The sequence below is a fragment of the Chinchilla lanigera genome, unplaced genomic scaffold, assembly GCF_000276665.1.
Source record: "Chinchilla lanigera isolate Chin_1 unplaced genomic scaffold, ChiLan1.0 scaffold00036, whole genome shotgun sequence".
Lineage (NCBI taxonomy): Eukaryota > Metazoa > Chordata > Mammalia > Rodentia > Chinchillidae > Chinchilla > Chinchilla lanigera.
In genome coordinates this window covers 18,401,353-18,428,246 of record NW_004955437.1, presented here as the reverse complement: position 1 = coordinate 18,428,246, position 26,894 = coordinate 18,401,353, and the positions used below count along the sequence as shown (strand labels likewise).

At 40.5% G+C, this 26,894-nt stretch overlaps 2 protein-coding genes across 6 annotated transcripts in view; both read right to left on the bottom strand.

The window, feature by feature from the left end:
• Cfap70 (cilia and flagella associated protein 70) overlaps positions 1 to 3,679 on the bottom strand; it is a 55,760-nt gene extending 52,081 nt beyond the window's left edge. Inside the window, exon 1 of one of the 3 annotated variants that reach the window (XM_005389986.2) lies at positions 3,656 to 3,679. The gene's annotated coding sequence lies outside the window, so the exon portion shown is untranslated. Of the gene's footprint in view, positions 1 to 1,843; positions 1,931 to 3,267; positions 3,360 to 3,655 lie in introns of those variants that run through there. The other 2 variants (XM_013516745.1, XM_005389984.2) reach the window with 2 other exon arrangements.
• Positions 3,680 to 6,467: 2,788 nt separating this feature from the next.
• Positions 6,468 to 26,894, bottom strand: part of Anxa7 (annexin A7) — a 27,409-nt gene continuing 6,982 nt past the window's right edge. For 2 of the 3 annotated variants that reach the window (XM_005389980.1, XM_013516762.1), the window contains exons 2-14: positions 25,186 to 25,240; positions 22,975 to 23,179; positions 22,056 to 22,160; positions 20,139 to 20,203; positions 19,677 to 19,742; positions 15,078 to 15,162; positions 14,772 to 14,866; positions 11,386 to 11,499; positions 10,985 to 11,155; positions 9,510 to 9,680; positions 9,359 to 9,434; positions 8,206 to 8,318; positions 6,468 to 6,880 (exon numbers count right to left, since the gene is read on the bottom strand). In XM_005389980.1, coding sequence (XP_005390037.1) covers positions 6,758 to 6,880; positions 8,206 to 8,318; positions 9,359 to 9,434; positions 9,510 to 9,680; positions 10,985 to 11,155; positions 11,386 to 11,499; positions 14,772 to 14,866; positions 15,078 to 15,162; positions 19,677 to 19,742; positions 20,139 to 20,203; positions 22,056 to 22,160; positions 22,975 to 23,179; positions 25,186 to 25,239 — 1,443 coding nt within the window. In that variant the 5' untranslated portion in view covers position 25,240 and the 3' untranslated portion in view covers positions 6,468 to 6,757. The remainder of the gene's footprint in view (positions 6,881 to 8,205; positions 8,319 to 9,358; positions 9,435 to 9,509; positions 9,681 to 10,984; positions 11,156 to 11,385; positions 11,500 to 14,771; positions 14,867 to 15,077; positions 15,163 to 19,676; positions 19,743 to 20,138; positions 20,204 to 22,055; positions 22,161 to 22,974; positions 23,180 to 25,185; positions 25,241 to 26,894) is intronic. The other variant, XM_013516763.1, reaches the window with a different exon arrangement.

The window sequence follows — 26,894 nt, the reverse complement described above, 5'->3', positions numbered from 1 at the left end:
TTATACTCTGTGTGACAGGTGCTCTGAAAGAGGAATGAGGAACAGGGTAGTGGAGACCATACCAGCGGGAAGAATGGGTAGAGAATTTTTAAAATTTTTTTTCAGTAGTGGGGAATGGAACTCAGGAACTGAGCCCGCTAAGGTAATGGTTCTACCAAGCAATGTCTCCAGCACTGGGAATTAACTTAGTACACCAGTGTACAAAGGGCTTTACATATGCTATCTTATCTGTGTCCGCTCTTCCGGGTGACTCTTGAATCTCAATTTTAGGGAAAAGGAAACCAACCTTCACTCAAGATTGTTATTTTTTGCAATACTTGGGACTAAACCCAAGGCCTTGGCACTGAGTTACATCCTCAGTCTTTTCAAAAATTTTTTATTTTGCTACATGCTCTCACAAAGTTGTCCAGATGGACTTGAACTTGCAACCCCCCTGCCTCAGCCTCCCTCAGCGCTGGGGTTACAAGGTTTTTATGTGCCACAAGGTTTTATCTTACTGTCGGTCACACAGCGAGGAAGTGCTGATGCTGAGACCTGGCTGGATTTGAGAGTACATAAGTAGAAGTTCATGCCAGGAAAAGTCCTCGCCAGAGGTGAGCTGGAGCTCAAAAACAGACTAAAATGAAGGATTCCCAGGCAGGAAGAAAAACTGTAAAAGATTCAGAAGTAAAGAAAAACAGAAAAGAAAGAAAAGCAGTGCAAGTGGCTTGGTATACTTGGATTAAGTGTGAAAAGAAATATAGAGAAAATGAGACTAAAGAGACGAGCAGACAAAGCAGAGACCCGATCATGTCGCTGCCTTATTTTCCCTCATTTACCAAATGGAGTTAAACTGTGATACTAACGTTCAAGCCCTCTAAGCGGCATCAGCCCCAATCCTGTCCGGTGCTGTGGCTTAGTATTTTTCTGACCGCCTGCACTTAGTCACGTTCCTAACTCTGCATTTTTTCTTCCTCCCATAATAACTACCTCTTCCTCTCCACTGCATCTCACATGCTTTCTACACCATGAAGTTCCCCAGGCAGAAGCATTCATCACTCCTTTGAATTCTTCAAGCACTTTACACTTTTCTTGAGAATTACCACAAGCTGTCATGTTTATGAGGTCTGGGGCTTTATTTTAGTTTTTGTGGTGCTTGGTTTTGAATCCAGGCCTCGTGCACGCTCGGCAAGCGCTTTACCTAACTCCGGTACACTGCAGCCCCAGGGCTGGAGATTGAAAACAACTTTTCTACTTAATAACTGCTGACCCTGGGCAAATGCCTGACTCCTACGAGCCTCAGCTTCACGTTCTGAAAAATGTGTAATTTCCAACTTGTGTTACATTTGTAGTGAACCTCCTCTAAAATAGTGAAACCTCCCCTAAAAGAGTGAAAGAGCTCAATTGAGCTCTTGAAGACAAGCAAACTGTCTTATTTACATTTGCCGCCTGCAATACCTGGCTCCATGCCGTGCGCTAAAGACGCATTTGCGGAGTATCTGAATAATAAATGCAAAAATGGAGACTAATTTTGGCCAGGTAGCTCCGGCTCTTGCTGCTCCTAACAAGGCACGCATGTCTCATCTGCTCGGAAGCAACATCAAGGGAGGGGTCCAGTTAGAAACAGGTTACACAAACGAGGCGACGTGACGGCAGGGGTTTCAGGCAAAGCTGGAAAAGTGGGTGTTCGGGCGCTGGGTTTGGGTGGGCGAGAGGGCGAGCGCCTAGTGGGGTGAGGAGAGTTTTTGGCTGCACCGATTTTTCAACTTGGCCTTTGCTGGAGAAGCAGAAAATTGGGGTGACGTGATTTAGTGTGGTCGCAGAGGGGCGAAGAGGGATTTTTGAAGAAAGGTAACTGTCTTACCTGTGGCAGCCGCACGCGTTTTCGTAACTATAGCAACCACTCTCGCGAGAACTTATTTTCTTTACTGGCCACAAACTTATTTCTAGACTCGCGATAATACGTTCAGCGCGGAAAGTAGGGAGCAGCTGAGTGAGTTCGTGCGCCTGCGCTTTGGAACCTGCCTGCTAGCGACGCGGTCTTGCTGACCCAGTGCGCTTTTAGCTGCTTCTTCTTACTCAGCTTTGCAAGAGTTTGGGTTAATTGCACGGTTTTCTACCTATCCATTTTGCTTTCTCGACTCTTTTGTTATTCCTCCATAAACAGGTGAAAAACCAAAAGGAAAGAAAAAAAGCCTTTAGTAAGCGGATTGGGAAAGAAGTTAAGCGGTATGCCTTGGTAGATTGAAGCAGGAGGGTCGCTTGAGGTCCGGAGTTTGATATTTGCCAGGGCAACAGTAGAGCGAGACCTTACTCTCTTTAAAAACAAAAACCGATCATTTCATTATTATGTATCCTTTTATATCCCTAGACCCCCACCGCCTCTTTTGGTGACAGGGTCTGGCTACCCAAACCTGGGCTTGAATTTGAGATCACCTTGCCTCAGCCTCCCAGTATGCTGGGATTATACATCACGTAAGCCTTTCTCCCACTTGAGTGTGGTGGGGCACACCTGTAATACCCGCAGAGACCGAGGCAGTAGGCTTGCTCTGAGTTCAGGCCCAATCCGAGAACACAGTGAGTTCAAGACCACCCTGAACTACATAGCAAGACCCTGTCCCCAAAACAAAAACAAACCAAAAAAAAAAAAAAAAAAAAAGGCAGATAAAAGACTATTTTGAAAGTAAGCCTCACATTGTTAGGGGCAGTACAAAATGATGCCACTTCTAGGTGCTCAATATTTGTAAAATAAACAGACTTGAAGTATAAGGTATTAATGCAAATGCTTAATACTATCAAAATTCAACCTTTAAAGTGTTGGAAAAGCAAAATATGATAACAATGATCTCGAAACAACCCAAGGACCCATCATGTGGTATCTTCACAAAATGGCGCATTACACTTAAAATTAATGAACTACAGCCACACACAACACGGATGAACCTCAGCAATACTTAAAATGTTGAAGTGTGAATCCAGTTTGAAAGGATTTCCACTGGCCAAACTAGGGATGATTTTAGCAGCAAAACAGCGACAAGATTGGACTACAACCCCTGCAATAAAATAAGACTATTCAAGCTCACATCGTATAAATAAATTAAAAGGCTCTTTCAGCAGAATGCCAACCCAGGAGTGTAGAGGGAATGATTGGGAATTACCATGTGGCAATACCAAAGTGGAGGCTGATTCCAGCAGGAGTTAAAAGGATGCTAAGGCTGGTGGGTGCAGGTTTGACAAGGTAGAGGATATGGGGCAGACTTCTCTAATGCTCCCCCAAGGAATACTTACCAAGAATAGAGGGGAGACAGCAAAGTGAACGGCATAATCAGCTAATGAAGATTAACATCACCAGTGTTGGGAGGATCCTGTTGTACACTTCCTGATGAGATACACTGAGATAAGCAGAACATCCTTCTCTATGGTGTTTGTTCTATCTGAAGGGCCCAAGTTGCAGGGCGTTCTCTAGAATGTGAGTGCTGGGGGTGGAGGTCCTGCATGCTACCTGAGCTCTGGGCCACTGAGCTACATCCTCAGCCCAAGGCCTGTACTCTTTCAAAAGGTCAAACACCAGAAAGCCTGGAAACTTCCAGATTAAAGGAGTCTGAAGATACATAATAACCAACTATATCGTGCATTGCTGTGTAGCTCTCAAAACTACAAAGGAAAGGGAACTTACAGAGACAGCAGCCGAAATGTGGGTGGGTACCATGGATGTGAAGGCAGCGCGTTACGCAGGAGCGGCCCCGCTTTAGTGAAACACAGTAGAGTGTTTAGGAGTGATGAGACATCGTGTCTGTGGTTTGCTTTCTTGACCTTCAAAAGGTCCAGAAAAAGACTGAATACCTCGGGCCACATGCACACCCACGTACAAAGAGTGAGCAACGGAACAAATGCAGTAACTCTGAGTCAAGGATGCCTCTTCAGTGACATTAAAATACCTAGGGAAGAGTGCCTTTGTGTAGTTTCTTGAAGTTGCAGATCACTTGCTGGTCCGTGGGCTGCGAAAATGTGTCATGTGAGGGCCGGGGAGCAGGGGACTTGACCTTTATGAAGTCATACTCAGCATCTATGTCATCCACCAAGGCTGGAGCGTGTTCCAGGGCACTGTCCATCGGAAAAGCCATCTTCCAGGTAGTTAGTTGACTGCAGAAAGATATTTCTTAACAGTGGGTGCGAACACCTCATGCACCCATTGCATGAACAACTGAACAACTGCCCTGTGACCCAAGCTTTTTCATTGGTTCTCCACATGAGCAGCAGTCTGGCCTTGTTCACATTCGGTGCCTTGAATGCATGATGGGTCTGGGAATGGTGCACCAGTAGTGGCTTAATCTTTAGATTGGCGCTTGCATTTGCACATGGCAAAAGGGTCATTCTGTCCTTTAATGGGCTTGCGCCCTGGCAGTGTGATATAGGTTCTGTTCAGTCTCTTCTTCCAGAAGAGCCCTGTCTCATTGCAGATGAAAATTTTTGAGCAATGCATTCTTCTGCCTTCATGAGATCCATGAATTTTTGTAGACTTTTGCAGCTTGTCAGAATTGGAAGTCTCACCATGTCTTATCACACTGTGGATGACACTTCTCTTGTAGAGTTCATCAAACCATCCTGTACTGGCTTTAATTCATCCCTTGTTGCACTTGTACAGGGGTTTTCTTGCAGTAAATCCCTGTGCAATTTCTTGGCTTTTTCACAGATCATAGCTTCACTAACGCTATCACCTGCCAGCTGTTTTTCATTCAACCATGCTAACAAAAGTTTTTCCACCTCTTCCAGCATTTGTATTCTCTGCTTCATTAATATTGTTACTCTTTTTGCCACACCAGCTCCTTTGATGGCATCTTTGTTCTTCAAAATAGTTGAGACTGTTGACTTCACCATTTTGTACTCTGAGACCAGATCAGTCACACACATATCACATTGGGATGCTTTTCTGTAATTTCCTTCTTCAGTGGTTTTCCTCAAAATCTTACCATTCTTGTTCTGCACTTTGTTACCTTCATTATCGCTTTGTCTTTTTTTCTGATTAGATTAGCATAAAAAAAGCCAAGTACTTTGCATCAGGACAATAGGAAAGATGACTTGTGATCATCTCAGGAAATGGCCAGATCTTAGTCATTTTACACTCAACGGTATCAAGCACAGACTTAAGACTTTGCTTTGAGAACCTGAGGGTGCCCTGCTCACTCAGGGCTGCTAAAGGAAATATATCTCAAGGCCAGCCATCCGGGAATTCAGAAGGCAATGCAGTTATGGTCCACAGTGACTAGGGTACTGCTCTGGCCAGCAGGCAACCTTGGTATCATCTGACAGGTTCTGATTTTCAGGCATGCAGAATGCAAGTTACAGGGTAATGGAGGCTTTTACCCAGATTTAGAAGGCCTGGAAGACCAGCCATAAATATGTGACAGTCTCAGTCCCCACCAGGAGTCCCTGGGAGAGTGATGCTTAAAGCTGTGAGTGAAGCTGAAGGCACAGTAGAGACTCCCGGAAATTGAATATGACAGGAATATAAAACATCTACTGAGGAGAAAACTACAGTAGCACGTGGAGCCACAGGGGTGGGGCTGCCACACCCTCTGGAGCTCACATTACCACAACCTGCTCTGGTACTGGACATGGAGCTAAAGGGTTTGTTTGCCCTGCTGGGTTTTGGTCTTGTGTTGATTCATTTCCTTTGCACCGCTCTGTTCCTCCCTTTTGGAATGAAAATGTTCACCCTGTGCCATTGTACGTTAGAAGTATTTAACTTTCCCTTTGATTTTTATAGAGGTTCACAGCTGAGTTTGGTTTGAGTATCAGATTAGATGTTGGACTTGGGATTTTTTGGCAATGCTAGAACTGTGAAGAATTTGGGAACTCGAGATAGACATGAGCCTTTTGGGGACAAGAGGCAGAATATTATGGTATATATCTAAACCATCTCCCAAAAGTCTCATGTATTCAGAGGTAGGGCCTGGTTAGAAGAGGTGGGTCACTGGGGCTGCGACATGGAACAGTGGATTTCTCGTTCCATGCTCTTCTCTCCGCTTCCTGGCTGCTACAGGGTGAGCAGCTGTCTTCTGCCATCCACAGCTCTTTTCAGATTTTTCTTATTTTTAGACAGGATCTTGCTAAACTCACTAAGTTGCCCAGGCTAAGCTCAAACTTGTGATCCTTCTGCCTCAGCCTCATAGGATGTTGGACTTAATAGACATGTCAGCCTGCCCGGCTCTAGCCTGTTTTTTTATATTTTATTTTTAAATAGGATCTCACTAAGTCACTAGGTTGCCCAGGCTGGGGACAGACAAAACTTAATGGTCCTCCTGCTTCAATCTTCCAAAGTGCTGGGATTACAGGGGTGTGCCACCAGGCTGGCAGCATTTCATTACATTTCTGAACTGGCAATCATGTTCTTAAATCAAGCCAGCCCCGTATCACTTTGTGAAAGTACCATTTTTTCTTTTTTTGAACTGGACAGGGGTGAGGAGCAACCTTGTAACTGTTCTTAATTATGCAGAATTAGATCACTAATTTTTATTCAATTTGAAATCTTGATTTAGAACCAAAGCAGTGAGAATGAAGCTTTACAAATATTGCAAAATTACTACAACATTGTGATATGGCTTTACATTGATTGTACATACAGGAAAAAATAACATTAGAATTAAGGCAATGACAATTGTGCAAACCAAGCACAGTAACCCTGATAGTCCTTAAACTGTTATGGTTAGGTGATGGTTGATATTGCTATGCAGGTCGGTCTGCTTTGAAGGACTTCATCCATTTAAAAAATTCCCTTCTACTGGCCCACAATGGCAAGAAGCAGCCTTCGATAATCTCCACTTGTGTCACTTGCAATCATTGTGCCCAAGGTCTTCTGATACATCTGCGCAAACATCTGTTTTATTTGTACAAGGTCAATCTGTGTAAGAAATGACAGTTTTAAAAATGTGTCAAAATAAAATTTTATTATAATTTTTAAAATAAGATATTAATAATCAAAATAGGGAAGTAGGGGAGAAATATCAAGTGACTGACATTTTTATAGCTGACATTTATACCAGTACTAGCACTACTCAGTGAAGGTCTGACTTGCTGCTCTGTAAAATACCAGATAAGAACAGTACTAGTTGGGTTGGAGATATAGCTCTTCGGTACGGCACTTGCAATAGCAAGGTCCTGAGTTCAATTCCTGGCACCAAAAAAAAAAAGAATGGTACTAGTTTTATCTATTATTCTAAAATATTAGTCACTGAAAAAGCAAAGTGGCCAGGCATGGTGGGGCATGCGTGTAATCTCAGCACTCAGGAGGATCACCTTGAGTTTGAGGCCAGCCTGAACAAGGGAAAGCCTGTCTCAAAAAACCAAAACAAAAAACCCCAAGATGTAAGAGGGCTACATAGGATGTGCCATTTGATAAGAAAAGGGCTGTCATCAAAAACACCAAGCACAGTTAAATATTGGTGAGGACGCTGAGAAATGAGAACACTTGTACATTGCTGCTGGAAAGATGGTACAGCTGTCATGGAAAACAGTAAGGTGATGCCTCAAAAAAAAAAAAAAAAAAAAAAAAACACCACCCAACTGAATTATATTACCATGCACTTCTTGATAAAAAAAAAAAAGTGGAAACAGGAACTTGAATAGGTTTCTGTGCACCCAGGTTCATACCAACATTATTCACAACAGCCAAAAGGGGGAAGCATCCCAGCTGTGCCCAGATGTAAATGAATTAGCAGGTGATATACAGATATTATTTAGCCTTAAAAAGGAAGATACACATGCCTGTAATTCCAGCACTTTGGGAGATTGAGGCAATAGCATCATAAATTCAAGCCCAGCCTGGGTAACTCAGTGACTTAACGAGACCATCTCACAACGCAAAAGAAAAGGCTGAGAATGTAGCTTAGTGTAAAGGTCCTAGGTTCAGTCCCCAGTACTGCAATCAGTCTTTTAAAATATCTTCCAAATTTTCATAAACTAGTATTCTTCATAGACCTTCTCAAGTAAGAAAATCTCCTGGTGTTGTCTTCCTGGGGGCACTGAAGTCTGCTGCACTACTGCAGGCCTCTCTGCTAGCACGAGGAAAGTGAACACTGTGCCTTATTCCATCTCTCTTTAAAAATGACAAAGACCGATCTTTTTTACGCTGTTCCTGAGGGTTTCACAAACAAAATACTTCTAAGAAATGAACATTCAAAATCAAGTTAAGACCATACAAAAGAAGAAAGGGCTGCCTGGGCTCACCTCACTTCGAGAAACCACAATTCTGACGAGGGTGGAGTCATCTGTGCCGGCACCTTTCATAGAATAGTAGAGCCGCTCAGCAAAGAAGGCAGGTCGGTTCAGGGCACACTGCACTGCAAGTCAGAGACACCTCAGATCAGAGTCGGTACGTGACACACCAGTCCACTCTGCTAGCTTTTTTTAAAATCACATCTAGCCTGCCTTTCTTCTCTCCAGAGTCAGCTTGGAAATCCCAGAGGAGTTGGAGATATCCACCAACCTACTTTTCTCAGCATCTTTCTTTCTAGATGCATCAGACAGGCAACCTTCAATTCCAGAAAATAAAGCCTACTTTCTCTCTATAGATGTACTGACTCAGGTTCTTTATATACTTTCCCCTTAGAGTGTGAAAATCTGTAGCAAATATGCCCCAATAATATTTTACTAAAAGGAACAATAATAAAATCCTGAATTCTATAAAGTCAGGTATCACTTCACTAAAAGGCGTGAGGCCGGGGATATAGCTCAGTGGCGTAAGTGCCTGCCTAACAAGCGCAAGGTCCTGAGTTCAGTTCCCAGTACCAAAAAAAAAACACCACCAAAACCAAAAGGCCTGAGATAACTTAAAAAGAAAAATCACATATTTAAACAAAATTTCCAAATGATGTTAAAAAACTCTGACATAGCTCTCTGAAATTTATTTAACAAAGTATCTTCCTATAGGAGGTAGACAAGTACTAGCTGTGCATTGTTACTTTAATTTCCATTTCATTAGGCATCTGGGTGTTAGATCATCAGAAACTGGTTAATTTCCAACAGGAACAGTGTCTTGTGAGCAGCGGAAAGGTATATTCTGAGGGCTCGAATTGTATATTGTGGTGGTATCAGTATTCTGAGGACTTTCCCATTCATCTTAAAGGAAGCACCACACTCAGCAGATCTTCCTGCACAGCCTTCGAGAAAGGCCTGCAGATGAAGGCCACGTAACTCCCAAACAGCCCTATTTTATCACAATAAATTTTCATGGGAAATGACACATAAAAATAGAAGATTAAATCAGCTTCTGCTTAAGCAGATTCCAGAGAGAATAGATTATAATCACATAAATAGAACAACTATTCAAAGCCCCTAATCATTTAAAAACAAAACAAACAAAAACACAAAAGTCTCTTACAGATGGTCTTCAAACCACTTTCAATATAGCCGGAAAACTCTCGACTGACGCTGCTTAACAAATCTCGATTAGCCATCTGCAAACGAAAATTATAGTTAAATACTTCCACATTTTAAACTAGACATCAGATTTTCAGACGAGAAGCTCGTACCGTGGAATAAGCCTCTATGGTAGCTTTCAGCTGAGGAAAACTTCTTGTGGCCAGGATCATATTAAAACAAGACTCGTCTGTGCCGAGTCGCCCCTCCCCAGCCTGATAGAGGCGCTGGGCATCTTCCTGAGCCATCTGGTGGTTCACACTCTGGTTCTCATCACGATTTCCCTGCAGAAGGGGAAGGCAGGAATTGGAAGGAGAAAACGCTCTACTAAGCACTCCCCTCATCTTGAGGATTCAAAGAGATAATTAAAGATTAATGTATAAAGTCTGTCCTGTATAGCTTTCATTTCCAAAGAAATTATAACAGTGTAACTAGTCCTACATTATACTGTCAATTTTGGCTTTATAATATTTGACCATGGTTTAACAAGATTATGATAAAATGAGGGTTTCAGGGCTTTGAGAACTAAATTAAACAAACAAAAAAGGTTTACACAAAAGTATCTACCTAGAGATACAAACTTCCACCTAAATGACAAAATTATAACTCTACAGGCTGGAATTTAAGGTCAGCAAGCACTGTTTTGAGTTCCTCTTGTATTCACTCATGCAACCAGACACTGAGCACTTGCTTGATGCCAGGCACCATGCTAGGTGCAGGGACACAAGGGAGACAAAGTCCCTGCCTTCAAGAAATTTCAGTCTAGGGAGGGAGAATATAATATGGTTTCACAAACTTCCTTTCCTTCATCCAAATATAATCTTAACATATACCTACTTATCGTGGAGACAAAAACGACCTGAATTGGACATGGTAGTATATCCCTATAAAAAGACCCACGAGCTTTTGAAGGCAGTTCCTCCAAGGAACAAAATGGGAAGGCTCCTTGAAGGTGGAAAACTGCCTTCTGAGAGTATCTGGCACAAGGAATACGGAGAGGTGTATTTATTCTACGTGGGCAATTGAACACAGAGATGCTACGACAATCTAAGAAAACCTTCTCAGACTATTGCCTTTGGATTCAAACACACAACAGTCCTATTTCCCTAGAGAGCTACTCCTCTGCTCATGCCCTAGAAAAGGTATGGTTAGTTTGAGTTCAAATGTACAGTTTCATCCCTAACTGAGCCACAGAACCTCAAGTTGGTTTTGACTAGTTTTTCTTCAAGTAGAGATACATAAAACCTTCAAGAGCTTAACTTCTTTTCTTTGTTTGTTTGAGACAGGGTCTATGTGGCTTAGGCTGGCCTTGAACCTGAGGCAATCCTCCTGCCTCACACCCGAGTGCTAGGATTACAAACTGTGGCACTACGCCCAGATCAAGAGGTTAATTTCTGATTCTGCAGAAAAGCCACATTTGCAGAGATAAATCCCAGTAGTAACTACAAAAAAATCTGTAACTTGAGTTCTACGCCATCTCACTTAAAGATGGCAATATTACAAGGTGGCTAAATATAAGAAGGAATTAAGAATGTTCACTGGCATAAAACATGTTCTCTCCACGAACAAACATTCACGCTATACTCACCTGGCACATGGATACAAGTAAACGTTCAAAATGCCCCGATGTATCTGACCGAATATCCTTCTCAAGGTCTCGTCCAAATTCTGACTGATAACATCTAACAACTTCTCGGATTTCTTGATTTGTTCTTGTGCACAAAATCTCAATCAATACACGTTCCTGAGTTCCTGCTCCCTATATGAAGGGAGAATTATACAGAAGGAAAACAAAAATATCTCAAAGTAACTCAATCTTAATAGTCCGTCAATATTTCTGTGTCCTTTAGACCTGAAAGGCTCTACATTTCAGATGATATGAAATAATATATTGCTTTAATCTTTCCTTCCATATTCAGAACTACCATAATTTGTAGGTTTTACATATGAGATAGCACATAATACTTACAGTAATAAATGACACAGTACCTGCATTGCATTCCGCAAGCTCCAGGCATCATAATATGTAGGAGGCATGAAAAGGGCAAGGATAAGTTCTTCCATGTTTCCACTCAACTCCGATTTGAGATCCTTGATCAAATCCTGTTTAATGACAAATGCAATTTAAGTACACAGGCTCTCCAAATTTTGTCCTTTAACCCTTTTAAGGAAAGTATGGAAAAAGAAATGGAGTTGCTCTATAAAAGCTGAACTTGAAATCTGAGCATGAAATACTAAGAAATAGTAAATTAGTTAAATCAAGCAGATGTAATTGCATTAATTCTATCTACAAACAATTCTCTTTTTATATATGAACAATTCTTACTGCAGTTCTACTATGAGTTACACAGCAAAGGAAACATTAAGGAATTCAAATTAACAAAGTGATAAACAGTCACTTAGTACGAGAAATCATTCTTGGTTCTACGAGGAAGTAGAAGCCAGTGCCATCTTTTAACTTGGAAAGAGAAACATAAAGAGGTAATATCAGCAACCTGAATTCCAGCACCAGAGGATTCCCACAGAAATCAGTAACACAAAAAGCTGAAATAGGAAAATGATTAATGTAGGCTGGAGTGCTCAGAAAAAGTATTTAGTCCAGATTTTTTTTTTTTTTTTGAGACAAGATCTCACTATGAAGTCCAGGCTGGCGTTGAACTCACTATGTAGCCCAGACTGGCCTCAAACTCATGGCAATCCTCCTGTCTCAGCCTCTTGAGTGCTGAGATTACAGGAGTATGCCACCACACCCAGCTAGTTCAAATCTTGAAAATATGTAAAAATTAGCAAAGAGAAATACGGGGATTTAAGGCAAGAAGATTAAACACAAACAAGCAACCTCTACTCACAACTCTAGAATCATCTGTAGCATGTGTTTTTAAAAAACTGATACCTCGGACTTTAGTTGAAAAACTAAGACTGAGAAATTGTTTTAAATTTTAAAGGAGATCATACTCAGCTAAGTTTGAGAATCACTAGGTAGAGATGTAGGAATGAACAAAGTTTGCTTAATGGAACAATAAGACAACTAACTTTGTTAAAGAGGAAGATTTTCCTACAAAGTAGTAACACGAAGTTGTACCTGAACCTTAGGTTGCTTTCTAGGAGGAGCCATTAGAATCTTTTATGCAAGAGGGCACAAATGCAGAAACAATATTCGGGAAAGCCTATGGTGACAAGGGTATAGAAAGCTTTCCCTTTTTTTCATTTGTTTTTGTTTGTTTTTTAGTCCTGGGAACTGAATCCAAGGTTGCTCTACCACTGAGCTTTACCTCCAGCCCTTTATATTTTTTGAGACACTGTAAACTGCATAGACTAATCTTGAACGTGCAATCTTGCCTCAGCTTCCCCTGCTTAGATGAGAACAATTAGACTACTGTAATATTTAGGTAAGTAAGGCTTGAGCTTAAGTGGTGGCAACGGAAATGAAAAGATACAAAACAGACGAAAGATATATTTTAAAGAGTCATTTTACAGAATAAACCGATAAAAGTTAGTAAGTAACCACTTTACATTTCAGGAATATAATAGGCACTGAATAAATATTCAGTGACTGAGTGATAAAGAACCCAGAATCAAGATAACACTCTAACAGGGTAGAAAAATTATTATACAGTAGAAAGGCAAGAGAAGTGGCTGGGGTAAGGAAAGTAAGCTGTGAGTTTAGTTTTCATTCTAAAAAAGTATCTGAAAAATTCAAGACAGCAAAGTGCAGTCTAGATATGAACAAAAAATATTCATAACATGGCAAATACCTTAGTAAGAGAAGTAGTGATACGGAACCTTAACAAAGTCTAAGGCTTGTGCTGTATAATTAGGTTTTTGTGTGTGTGTGGTACCAGGAATTGAACTCAGGACCTCACACTTTGCCAGGCAGGTGCTGTGCCACTGAGCTATATCCGGCCCTGTATAATCAGTCTTTTTTTTTTTTGTTTGTTTGTTTGTTTGTTTTTTGTTTTTCTCCAGTACCAGGAACCGAACTCACGACCGTGCGCTTGCCAGGCAGGCGCTTTGCCGCTGAGCTAAATCCCCAGCCCTTGTATAATCAGTCTTAATAATGGCAGAGTAAAAAAGGCAAAGTAGGACGAACCCATGGAGCACCAGCACACCCTGAGAAAAGTAAGCTGGACACAGAGAATGTTAGGGAATTTTCAAGATTATTATCTAAATGGCAGAACAATTCTGTCCATTTTTCCCTTTATATAATGACAATTTTTAGCCATAGACTCTTGCATTTAGTTATAGATCATTCCACAAATATGCTTATTAAAATAAGTTACTTAGGCTGGGGGTTTAGCTCAGCGGCACAGCGCCTGCCTGGCAAGCACAACATTGCGAGTTTGATTCCCGGTACCGGAAAAAAAAACAAAAAGAATTTATATTAAAATAAGTTACTTAGCTGGGCATGGTGGCACACACCTGTAATCCCAGCAGGAAGGTCACTGTAAGTTTGAAACCAGCCTGAGCTACAAAGTGAGCTCAAGCCCAGTCTGAACTACATAGCGAGACCCTGTCTCAAAAAAAAAAAAAAAAAAAAAAAAAGCTACTATAGGTCAAGCATGGTGGTCCAGGCCTGTAATCCCAGCATTTGGGAGGCTGAAGCAGGAGGATTGCTGTGAGTTCAAGGCCAACCTGCGCTACAAAGTGAGTTCAAGGTCAGCCTGAATTGCATAGTGAGACCCTGTCTCGGCAAAAAAGAAAAAAAAGTGCTACTTGGTGTTATAAATTCAAAGATAAATATGCTACGGTTTGTCCCAGAGAAGCTCAGTTTGGGGGGAGTAGAGAGATCAGTGACAAGAGAGGTTTTACAAAGTCCTATGGGACCACAGTGGATGGAACAGCTGAATTCTGCTCAGAGCAGTCAGAGTAGCTGTTATTTAAGCTAAATCTTGAAGAAGATATTTCCCATGCAGAAAAAGAAGGAAAGGTGTAATGGGCCAGGAGCACAGCAAGTACAAAACAGACGTAAACAGCAAATAGTTCCACATAACTGTAATATAGGATGGCTTTAGAGGGAGCAAAGGAATGAAGATGATGCCAAGGACCCAGAATGAGCAGGCTCTGTTCTAAGTCTTGAGTCTCACTGCAAGGAAAAGAATGAGAACCATACTCTTGATTGTGTCTGTGTCATAATCTACTTTGTATCCCACACAAGACATGGAATAGGGTCTGACTCAGATCCAGGACTAGGCTTGACTACAAGTTTAAAGACAAACAGTGAATATACTTCAGGTCTGTAAAATCTAGTTGCCCCTTCTTTTTATCAGACAAACTAACAAATACATAGTCTCCTATCTGCCATGAATGCAGAGCCTACAGGCCTCTGCTGCTGCTTACTCCAGAAAAGAAAAAAAAAAAAAAAAAAAAAATCATACCTTGCCATACATGGTCTTAAAAGCTGTTTTAATTTTTTGCCTCTGATCACTGGAACGGTTGGCCACAACATCCACAATTGCCTGTTCATCCGTCCCTGGAAGAATCATAAATGCTTAAGTAAAGACAAAGTCTACTGGATTCTCCTGAGGTCACCTGTGATAATCCCTACAAGGCAGGGGGCGCCAGATTGTATCAGGCACATACACACAAACTTGGTTGACACACGACTTGGTTTAGGATACAGAGTTTATTTTTGCTTTAGAATCAATCAGTTTAACTTATATGACAAAATCCATTTTCCTTACCAAATCCCTTCATGGCTTTACGGAGGATTTCTGCATCTCTCATAGCATCAAAGTTGGCAGCTGGCCGGATTGTCCCCTGAGTGCTCTGAACAAAAGGCATAAAATCAAGTCAGGATCCTCTGCTGACAAGAAGGCAACTTAGACTTCCCCAGATATGTTCATAGGCAAAAAGGCCAATGTTTGGCTTTAAGGCAAGCATTTGAGCTCTTTATTACCAGGGCTCAATCTGGAACAGACAGGAAAACCTATCCCGCTTCTGGACAGATTTTTCTCCTGCTAACAGACAGCCAGACACCAAACTTCCAGGAAATAAGGAAGTCAAACTTGTGAAATTAAAGTTCTGATCTTCTGATGCTTTGGCTTCCTTTCTGGTAGAAGAGGAAAGAAGCGATGGATCTACCTTTTAGGTGATCAACAGTGTGAGATGAATGACAACGTTTGACTTGCAAACAGAAGAAAATGACGTTAGTGAGGTAGACACAAGCACCCAATGAGTTTCAAACTGGCAATATAATTCTGTCAACAGCTCTTCACTTCCTACATGGACTCCAACTATTAGACATGAATATTTTATAATGAGAAAAACACAAAATGAAGACATGATTAGAGATTCTGGGGGAATACAACATCCTTCATCTGTTTTATAAGGAAACAAGTCAGAAAGCAAAACACAATTTTTAAAATACAAATCTAAATAAAAAATGAAAATTCACCATTCAGCAAATACCACAGTAATAGCTGTTTCAGGCAAGAATTATCAACAGATGTTAAAAATAACGGGGAAAAAAAATAATGGGCAAAAAAATTATGATGAGAACAAAATAATCTGTAACATTACAACAGATAACCGGGCAGGCACCGTCTTAAACAAGTGATTATCACTGGTAACAGAATAAATCCAACAATAAGTACCTCTAGCTATCATGTGTTAGAGAAAAAATTCTGTGGTTTTCCTTCTATAGGCTTGACCTGAATTTAATCAGGAGGAAACATCAGACAAACCCAGACTAAGAAATATTTTACAAGCAACATGTGGTGGGACACGCATGTAATTCCAGCACTTTGGGAGGCTGAGGCAGGAGGATTTCAAGTCTGAGCCCCACCTGGGCATTTTAGCAACTTAGTAAGACTCTGTCTCAAAAAATAAAAAGGGTTGGATTCAGTCCCCATTGTGAAGGCCCTGGGTTCAATCCCCAGTAGAGAAGGAAAAAAAAAAAGAAAAATCTTTTATAAAATAACTATTAGTACTCTTTAAAAGTGTCAAGGTCATGAACAATGTAAGACTGAAAAACTGTTTCAGATTAAAGAGGCCTTGAAAGACCTGATAATAAATTTCATCCTGGATTTGTTCTTAAGCCAGAAAAAGTACATTACTGGACATCAGTAAAATTTAAGTAAGTTGTGAAGGCTGGGTGAGAGTACCATATCAATGTTACTATTATTTCCTCATTTTGATCACTGTAGTGAATTTTTATAGAAAGTTAATGTTTGGAAATATGGATAAAGAGCATATAAAAACTCTTTGTACTATCTTTGCAAATTTTTTGTAAGACATTATTCCAAAATTAAAAGTTAAAAAATTTAAAATACAATGCTATGAGACAATTCAGTAGTTTTCTTAAAATGCTCAAGTTAGAGCTTAAGAGGGATAGAATGAAGCAAGACAATATATACCTCATGAGTTTTAAAAACATTTTAGTTGTAATAATATTTTACTAGCTGGGCGTGGTGGTGCACACCTGTAATTTCAGCACTGGGAACCTGAGGCAGGAGGATCATTGAAAGTTCAAGGCCACCCTGAGTTACAAAGTGAGCTCAAGGCCAGCCTGAACTGTACAGCAAGACCCTGTCTCAAAAACGACGAAAAAAAAAATTTTTTTTTTTTTTTGCTTAATCCAGGATCTCCAAAATATTACACTTAAACATGCCATCAATATCATTCCAAAACATTAAATGATCCAATTGTTTTTAGGTAAATGAAACTAAATTTTAAATTATACCTTTTCCTGTGTGTGTGTGTGTGTGTGTGTGTGGTGTGCAGGGAAGGAAATCCCTCATGCACACTAGGCAAGCACTCTTACCATCAAGCTACATCCCCCAGCCTAAAATAATACCCCTGAATACAGCAATACAACCAATACTTGTGGGGATAAGAGTAAATGGGGACAGGACTTGACCACCATTTTAACAGTCATTTCTTTTTTATTTTGGTAGCAGTGAGGATTGAGCCCAAGGCCGTTGCACTGAGCTACATCCCCATCCCTTTTTTTATTTTGAGACAGAGTTGTGCTATGTTGCTGAGTTACCTAGGGTAGGCTTGAACTTATGATCCTCCCGCCTCAGCTTCCTAAAGTGCTAAGGCTACAGGTATGTGCCTGGTAGCAGCCTTTCAGGAAAAATATTTTTAAAAATTAATTAAGTGGTGCTGGGGATCAAACAAAGGGCCTGACTATGGGTTATATTCTCATCCCCAAGAAAATAGTTTTATGGTGAATAATGCCTTCTACTTACATACAATCTTACCATAGGACTTCTTTCTATCAATAAACTTTAGTATCCATTCTCTACTTTCTAAGTTGGGAATGTAAACAGACAACTAACAAGAAATATTCCTATGGTGAGTTTAAGGAAAAATTAAAATCATTCTATTTGTAGCAAATATTCAAGTATAATTTTTTCCCAGCATATTGTCCTTCCATAAAGCAATGTATTAAAAACTGATACAGTTTCCTTTGGTGTAACTACTGTCACTTAAATCCCAAGGAGAGTAGAAGCCTTTGCTTATACTGGCCGAGATAGTAACAGACATTAACTATCACTGCACAGTTTGAGGATTCTTTTTTCTCTAAAAGAAAAAAAATCATCTTATTTTTTATCTGTAGGTGAAAATGTTGATACATTCTCTGCTGAAAGTTACTATTATTCTCTAGGTCTTATATTTGAAAGAAATCAGAGTCCATGCTTTTATGATCAAAACTCTAAGGGACTTTTCTCACTACCACAGGTCCCACCCTTTGATATCTACATGATTCTAACCTTCCTGCTGAAAGCTATCACAGAAAGGTCAGCCGGCCCAGTACCCTATCCAAGACAGAAATTTACTTTTAAACTTCTGTTCATATTCTCTCTTTCTCTCCCCATCTGTTTCTCTCTCTCTCTCTCTCTCTCTCTCTCGCACACACACACACACATATTCATGCACACCTACAGTCATATCAACCAATGTCAGGGACAGGGATATAGCTCAGCAGCACAGCACCTGCCCGGCAAGCACAAGCTCCTGAGTTCAATTCCCAGTACAAAACCAAACCAAACCAAACCAAACCAAACCAAACCAAACCAAATCATCAACCAACCTCTACCCGGGACTTCAAGGACAAGGACCTCATCTCTCACAAAGTAGCCTACTGCACTCCCATCTAAAAGCACACAAAGTCTACCACTCTGTTAACTTCTACCTATGGATTCTAGGTCTAGCTTAAAGTGCTAGACCTAGGTGCTAGACACAAAATAAGTTGTATAAGTGTGTATTTTATTTGAAGTGTCTTACGTTTAAAAATCTTTCATATTTAGTCAAAGTTGATGTCTATAAAATTATGTAAATGCTTAATCTAAAATAAAATCAGAAACTCTCATAAAATTCACAAAAGTTAGTTAACTACTGATATAGAATACAATTAATAATCAACTTCAACAATGGCATGAGAGCCAAATACTGTTATGTACTTTGGAGGAACATTTACTGTATTAGTAAAGCAGCACTGTATAAGGGAGCAATTACTGGTCTGAAAGTCAGAAAAGCTATAGCGTCTGGTCTCAGCTTGGTCTTAACACTAGTAGTCACACTACATGGTCGCACACCATGTAGTCACAGACAAGCTTCTCAGTCTCTCCGGAGCTTAAATTCTTCATCAGGAGAATAAGCCAAAACAAACACTAAGGTATTTCAGTCCCAATACTGAAGTTCTTCTCCTACTAGCCCAGGGCTTGAAAATGCAAGACTCTCATTATCATAAACCATGGAAATCAATAAGCAAATCCAGTGAGATTAAAGCAAGCTTAAAAGTGTTGTTTACATTCCCAGTGACTTGATTAAGATATAAAAGAATTAACAAGGCAATTTAAGAATAAAACAGTATTAAAATAAGGAAATATCAGAGATTGGGTGACAATTTCATATAGTATGGGAAACCTGTGGCTACTGAGAATTAAGATTTAATAGCTACCATGTTTAGAGCCCTGCCCACCAAAACTATGATAAAACCCAAAACAGAGGCCTCAAGAAAGTGGCAAGAGGTCGGGCGTGGTGGCTCACACCTATAATCCCAGCACGAGAATCCCAGCACTCGGGAGGCTGAGGCAGGGTGATCAATGTGAGCTCAAGGCCAGCCTGGGCTACAAAGTGAGATTAAAGCCAGCCTGAACTGCATAGTGAAACCCTGTCTCAAAAAGACAAAAGAAAGAGACAGAGAGACAGAGAAAGAAATAGAGAGAGAGAGAGAAAGAAAGAAAGAGAGACAAGCACATGAGAAGTCAGAAACAAATGAGGGCACAGACACAGGACCTAGTGATTAGTGAATATAAGAAAACCTTACTCACTTCACTGCTATAATCCAAAGAAACAGGAGAGAAAACAGGATAGGAAGGGAAGGATTCGGTAGTGATCTGAAAGAAGAGTGAAAAGTTATAAAGGCAAAGTGGAGAATAAAACCATCCTTCAAAAATCACTGGCAGAAATAGCAATTACCAAGTCACCAGAGTTCATAGTTATGATTGCTGGTAAGAGCAGGGCAGAGGAAAAAGAACTAAACCCAGTATCAAGAGCCCAAGTGAACTTCAAGGATAAAGTTATAGGCAGCAACATCTGGGAGAAAAGCCTGTTTTGTCTTACTAAAGTTATCAGGACAGAACTTAAATCAGACAGACCAAAGAAAGCAAAGATTAAAAGTTACTAGGAAAGCCCATTCCCCTGCTTCATGGAAACCTCTAATGTCAGCAAAGGACTGGGGCCCTTATCTAGTTCATTACCCCTTCTGAGTTTAAAAGGTTAAAGAAAAATACCTGACTAGGGTAAGGAGTCTGTCCTCCAGGATACTGAGAGGGCATCTGTCCTCCAGGAAAGCCACCTATATGTTAAAGACAAACAAAAAGGCCCCAATAGGTTATATAACTCATTTAAAACAGCAGTGATCGCTATGAATACAAAAACATGAGAACGTTCATCATACTATGTCATTCACTAGGATAATTTTTATTTTTTTATTTAAAATTTTTTTTTCACTAGGATAATTTTTAAAATACCAGCATCCTGATTTACTGACTCTAAAAAATAAAAATAACTTGGAACTAAATTCAGTTCTGATTCCAACTGAAATAGCTCACAACAGGAAGATCCAGCAGAGGACTCTGAAGTGCTACAGGATGGCGGGATTAATACATGGAATCTGGAAACTAAATCACTGTAAGCAAGTCCTCTCCCACCCACCCACCCCCTATTCTGCTGCTGACCTACAGGAAACTGAAGCAAGCGAGAAGTACGCGTTCTTGTGTTGAGCCATGGAGATCTGGAGATTGTGATTTAACAACTGGCCTAACTGAAAGGGGTTCCAGAGCCCAGTTTAGTTCACAGGGGCTTGGAAACATATTCATAATTCTCATCTCACCTATGATAAATTCAAGAGAACTACATATTCACTTTTTAGAAGGGTACAGAAGTGGACAGAGGGCCAGGAATACAGTTTAGTGGAATCGCACCTGCCTGGCAAGCACGAGGTCCCGAGTTTGATTCCTGGTACAAAAAAAAAAAAAAAGAAGTGGGCAGAGAAGTTCCTGAAGTGCTGGGGACCAGGCTACGAAAGGATTAAGTTGCTGACCACAGTGCTCTCCTGCTGTGTTAGGAAAGTTCATATTCAGTCTTTGAAGACAAGATAACACAGCAGCTGAGGACTCTCACTTCCTATTCTAGAGCAATAAACTGCCAACCTAAGACATAAGACAGTTCTCTCAATTAGCAAGATTTACTGTTTGGAATGTCTTTGCTCTAACTTCTCAAGGTCTTGCTCATTTTTGAGTGCCTTTTGCCTCAGGTGTGCCCTCTACTTTCCTGAACCCTCCTGATAATGTTAAGGACTCAAAAATACTGATAGTTCAGAGAAGACTTGGTCTTAGCTCCAAGACAGCACCGACCTTCCTGAACCCCTATAACCATATTGCATTGTGTCTTTTATTTAATCCTTCACCATAAGCTTATCCATAGAATTGGGAGCCTTGAACAGGGGATATAGCTCAGTGGCACAAGCACCTGCCTGGCAAGTGCAAGGTCCTGAGTTCAATTCCCAGCACCAAAAACAGCTCCCCGCAAAATAAAACATTGGGAACCTGATCAGCTCTCAACACTAAAGGATTTACTTTTTTGGAACAGGTCTTTTAATAGAAAAAGTGGTTCCTTGTCTCCATTTTATTAAGCTCTTCCATCTAGTTAATATATTTAGTTTTTTTTTTTTTTTTTTTTTTTTTTTTTGGTCTTTTTAAGACAGGGTCTCGCTATGCAGTTCAGACTGGCCTTGAGCTCACTTTGTAGCTCAGACTGGTCTTGAACTCGCAATGATCCTCCTGTGTCAGCCTCCCGAGTGCTGGGATTATAGGCGTGCGCCACCACGCCTGGCTAAGTTAATATATTTAATGAAACTATGTGTTTAAAATTATTTACAGCCAGGTATAGTGGTGCAATGCCTGTAATTCCAGCACTTGGATGGCTGAAGCAGGAGGACTGTAGCAAGTTCAAGGCCAGCGTGGACTACATAATGAATTTAGGCCAGTCTACATAGTAAGATTCTGTCTCAAAATAAACAAAATAATTTACAGAAACAAATGAATGTTCACTGAGGATGAACCCAAACATAACCCTAACTTCGTTCCACAGCAGCTGAAAAACATACAGTATATGACACTGTTTCTCCCTGGGCAGCTAGTACCTACCAGGTATCGGGAGCTGAGATGGACCACCACCACCATAAGTCTGTGCGGGTGGCTGGGGATATCCAGAAAAACCTGACCCACCTGGTGGGACTCCAAATCCTTGGCCTGGAGAAATGAGAGAAAAGAACAGTCTGACAAACTATAGTGAAAAATTCTCGTGATTGTAGAGAAAACTTCAGAAAAATGTCTACCATTACCAGAGAAGAAAATACTATAGTAGCAGGCTTGTCTATATTTCAACTTCTCACCAAATCCTCCCACAGTAAAAAATAAATTTAAAAATTTTACTGTATTCCTTTTTTTTTTTTTTTTCCGGTACGGGGAATCAAACTCAAGACTTCATGCTTACCAGGCAGGTGCTATGCCGCTGAGCTAAATCCCCAGCCCTTATATTCCTCTTCTTTATTATAAGACAAACTGCTAAGGTTTTGCTTTTTTAATCCTCAGATAAAGCTGTTCTAAAGATCACTAATTAAGTGCCCTAATCAGTTTTTTTTTAAAAATATGTTTAATGCAGATACCATGCTTTTCTTTTTTTGTTTTTCTTCTGGTACCAGGAATCGAACTCAAAACCTTGTGCTTGCCAGGCAGGTGCTGCGCCGCTGAGCTAAATCCCCAGCCCCTACACCTAATCAGTTCTTAAGACTACAAATACTCAAAGTGTCACATGTGGGACCTTCATTACCATGAGATTTATTCCAGCTCCCTTCATATTAGAATTTTTTAGACTACTCCCAGCTTTTGGCACCTTTAGGAGCCTTTATCCTTCTGTCTTGCCATCCAGGTCCTTAATATTCACAGTTAGCTAAGAATGACTTTTAATCGCCTGCTAAAAAAACAGGAATGAAGAAGATAAGGGAGAGAAAGGAAAAGTACTTCAGCAATCTCACTGCTACTGAGTTCACAAGCCCTAACTCACCTCCGGGGTAGGCTGGAGCTCCCCCTGGCTGTGGAGCACCAGGACAGCCTCCTGGGGCTGGATAACCTCCAGGTGCAGGGTAGCCTCCACCTCCTGGGTAGCCGCCACTTGGTGCTGGGGGGTAGGCACCGCCTCCCATTGGGGGAAAGCCACTAGGATAAGGATACTGACCAGGAGGGGGAAAAGATGACTCCTGACCTGCAGGCTGGAAAATCAGAAAAATTTTCAATAGAACATGATCACAGAGAAATATGACCTATCTTTAAAAAAGAAACAAAGGTTACTATAAAGGTCTCTCCATTTTTTTAAAAAAAACTTTTTAAACATTTTTGCTGGGCACGGTAGTGCACACCTGTAATCCCAACACTCAGGAGGCTCAGGCAAGGAGGATCACTGCAAGTTGGGGGCCAGCCTGGGCTACATGGGGAGACCCTGTCTCAAAAATGAATGAATGAATGTGTTTTGTGAGAAGTCCTAGTGTCTTACACTAATTTATCAGTATTATAGTAATTTGTCAGGACATTTGTTTGTCAGACTCAGCTAAACTTAATTCTATTTGGGTCAGGGAAGAGGGGTCCATTTCTCTACTTAAAGAGCCAGAACTAGATTGTGTAGTTAAATTAAAGAAGTCACACAACTCACATAGAGTATAACATTCTGGATGTTAGTTCAAACTAGACAATGTCAAAGAGTAGCAGAGATTCGGTAAACTCTAACCAGGTGTGTGCATGTTGGGGGATGCTACATTCCCAGCTACTTAGGAGGCTGAGGCAGGAGGATTCCTGGGACTTAGGAGGTCAAGACCATCCTGGGCAATATAGTAAGCCTCTGTCTCTAATGATGAAAACAAAAACACACTTTCTCCTTAGCTACAAAACTATACTATGGCCAGGTGTGGTGGCGCCCACCTGTAATCCCAGCACGCAGGAGGGTAGTTGCGAGTTCGAGACCAGCCTGGGCTACAAAGTGAGCTCAAGGCCAGCCTGAACTGCATAGCGAGACTCTGTCTTAAAAAGACAAAAAAAAAAGCACAAAAAACTATACTATGTTTCCTAAACCACTGAATACTGATAAGAGATGCAGACAGAAATGTACATCACTTCCAGGCTGGCTCTGAAAACCTCTCTCCAATCCTCCATGCTCCCTCTCTTCCTTCACCTGCCAGCCGATGCAGAGGATCCAGCAGGGGACTCTGAAGTGCTACAGGATGGCAGGATTAATACAAGGAATCTGGAAACTAAATCACTGTAAGAAGCAAGTCTTCTCCCACCCACCCACCCACTCCATCCTGCCGCTGACCTACAGGAAACTGAAGCAAGCGAGAAGTACGTGTTCTTGTGTTGAGCCATGGAGATTTGGAGATTGTGTATTTTAGCAACTGGCCTAACTGAAAGGGTTGCCAGAGCCCAGTTTAGTACATAGGAACTTGGAAACATATTCATATCTCATCTCACCTATGATAAATTCCAGAGAGCTACATGCTCACTTTGTAGAAGGGTACATACATTGTCATGGACATATACAGTCTCCCAGGGGTAGATGGCAGCCCTGTATATTTATAATCATAGAACTGAAATGCATAATTCTTACTTACGTCTCAACTAAGTGTTTAGTGCTCAGAACAGTACAGCTATGAAGTCCAGGGCCCTCTAATCCACTACGACTGACATGGTCAAGCTCTTCTTAATTATGTAAATTTTCTGACACAAAAGTTAAAAACAGTGGTTCTCGGGGAGGTTTAGCTACCTGTTTCATTGGCTCACACTGCAGCAATTAACATTTTTCAAAACTGACTTGCAAATTTCAAAACTTTGGGTGATTTCACATAAAATTCAGGTTTCTGACTTTACTTGTACTGAAATCTCCATCAATACTGGTCTGCCTCTGTGTGATCACATGGGCTAGAGGTAAGCGGCCATCTGCTTTCCACAGATGGAAAAGTTGTCTCTGGTTTTCCCACAACACCTGGCTTTACTCACTAATTCTACCCAGTACCTCTGGGCACTTGATTTATGACCCCTGCTCTAGCAATCCGTCATGCGCTACTCCTATGGAACACTAGTTTCAGGGATCTGAGGCATTTTTGTAGTTGATTTCTTTTTTTTGGATACTAGGGATCTAACTCAGGATCTTACGCTCGCCAAGCAGGTGCTTATGCCACTGAGCTATATCCCCGGCCCGCATTTTTGTATTTGAAATGGCAATACTTACAGGATATCCAGGGAAAGGTGGGTAGCCTGTGGGGGGATAGCCTGGGTACGACATTCTGTAATGACAATAAGAAAAAGTCCTCTTTAATTTCTTCTAAGTCTTAAAGCCTCTGAAGATACAGAGATCAATATACAAAATCATGCACATGTGCAATGTATTGTGGGCATTAAAAAGTGGTTATTAGGGGTATGTGCAACACACAAAATGCTTCATTTCACTATACGGACCAATATATACCAGTATAGCATAGTAAAGATTCCATTTTCATTCTCCTACCATGCAGTTTTTGTCATATCTAAATGCTACCAGTACTATTATTTATGGAATATTTTTAGACCAATTAATTACTAGTGAAATTTCTTTTAAAAGTAGGCATCCTGAGCCGGGTGTGGTGGTGTACTCCTGTAATCCCAGCACGTGGGAGGCTGAGGCAGGAGGATCATTATGAGCTGGAGACCAGCCTGGGCTACAAAGTAAGCTCAAGGCCAGCCTGAACTGCATAGCAAGACCCTGTCTCAAAAAGACAATCAATCAATCAATCAATGTAGGGATCCTATCATTTTCATATATGGAAAGCTCAGAATAGCTCTCCTGACACAAACTGAAGGTAACAATAAAATATAAAATGCTTTCTAGGAGCCACAGAAATCCCCCTAGATGGAGATATCACCTCAGTATGGGGTACAAGGCTTAAGAGTTAACATTCTGAGCCAGGTTTGGTGGCGAAGGCCTATAATCTGAGCTACTCAGGAGGCCAATGCAGAAGTAATGATAAATCCAGGAGTTCTACACCCACCTCAAAAAAAAAAAAAAAAAAAAAAGTTACATTCTAGAGTAACATGTATTGGATTAAAGCCTGGCTTTCTTTTTTTAAACTTCTAGTTATGGAAAATTTCAAACTGTTCAAAAGTAAAGATAAACTCCCTGGACTTTTCTCAGCTGCAATATTTACTAATTCATGGCCAAATCTCTCATTCTTAACTACTCCACTAGATAATTTTGATTTTTTTTTTTTTTTGGTACCAGGAATCAAACTCAGGACCTTGCACTTGCCAGGCAGGTGCTGTGCCCCTGAGCTATATACTCAGCCCTATCACTAGATTATTTTAAGTAAATCTCAGACATTGTATCATTTTGGCCAATTTATACACACACACACATATATAGAAAATTTCACTATGTTACCCTAAACACATGATTACTTGTTAAATAATTATCCAGGTTGTTTAAAAAATATAACCATGTCATTATCATACCTGAAATTAGCAATTATTCCTTAATATCCTTAATGAGTTAGTGCTAAAAGTTTCAATTATCTTTTAAATGTTTTTATTTTTTGTTTTGCACTGTTTTAACTTATTACAGAATATTTCAAATGTATTCAAAAGGAGAAAAAAACACTATCAAGTAGAAACACATGGCATTACTGTAACTCTACAGTTCTGACGTATAAGGTCAGTTTTAGCAATTATCAAGTCATGGTCAATCCTACCCCCAACCACTAGGCTCCTAGATTATTTTAAAACAAACCCTCAGGCATCACATCAAAAACTCATGAAGATTTCAATGCCTTCTCAGTTAAAACAATCAAAAAATCCCCACAACTTTTAAGCCACATAACATACTTTAAAATTTCAATAATGCCTTACTATCATCAAATATTCAATAAATGTTCACATTTTCCCCAATTGTCTCAAAATATTTTTTAT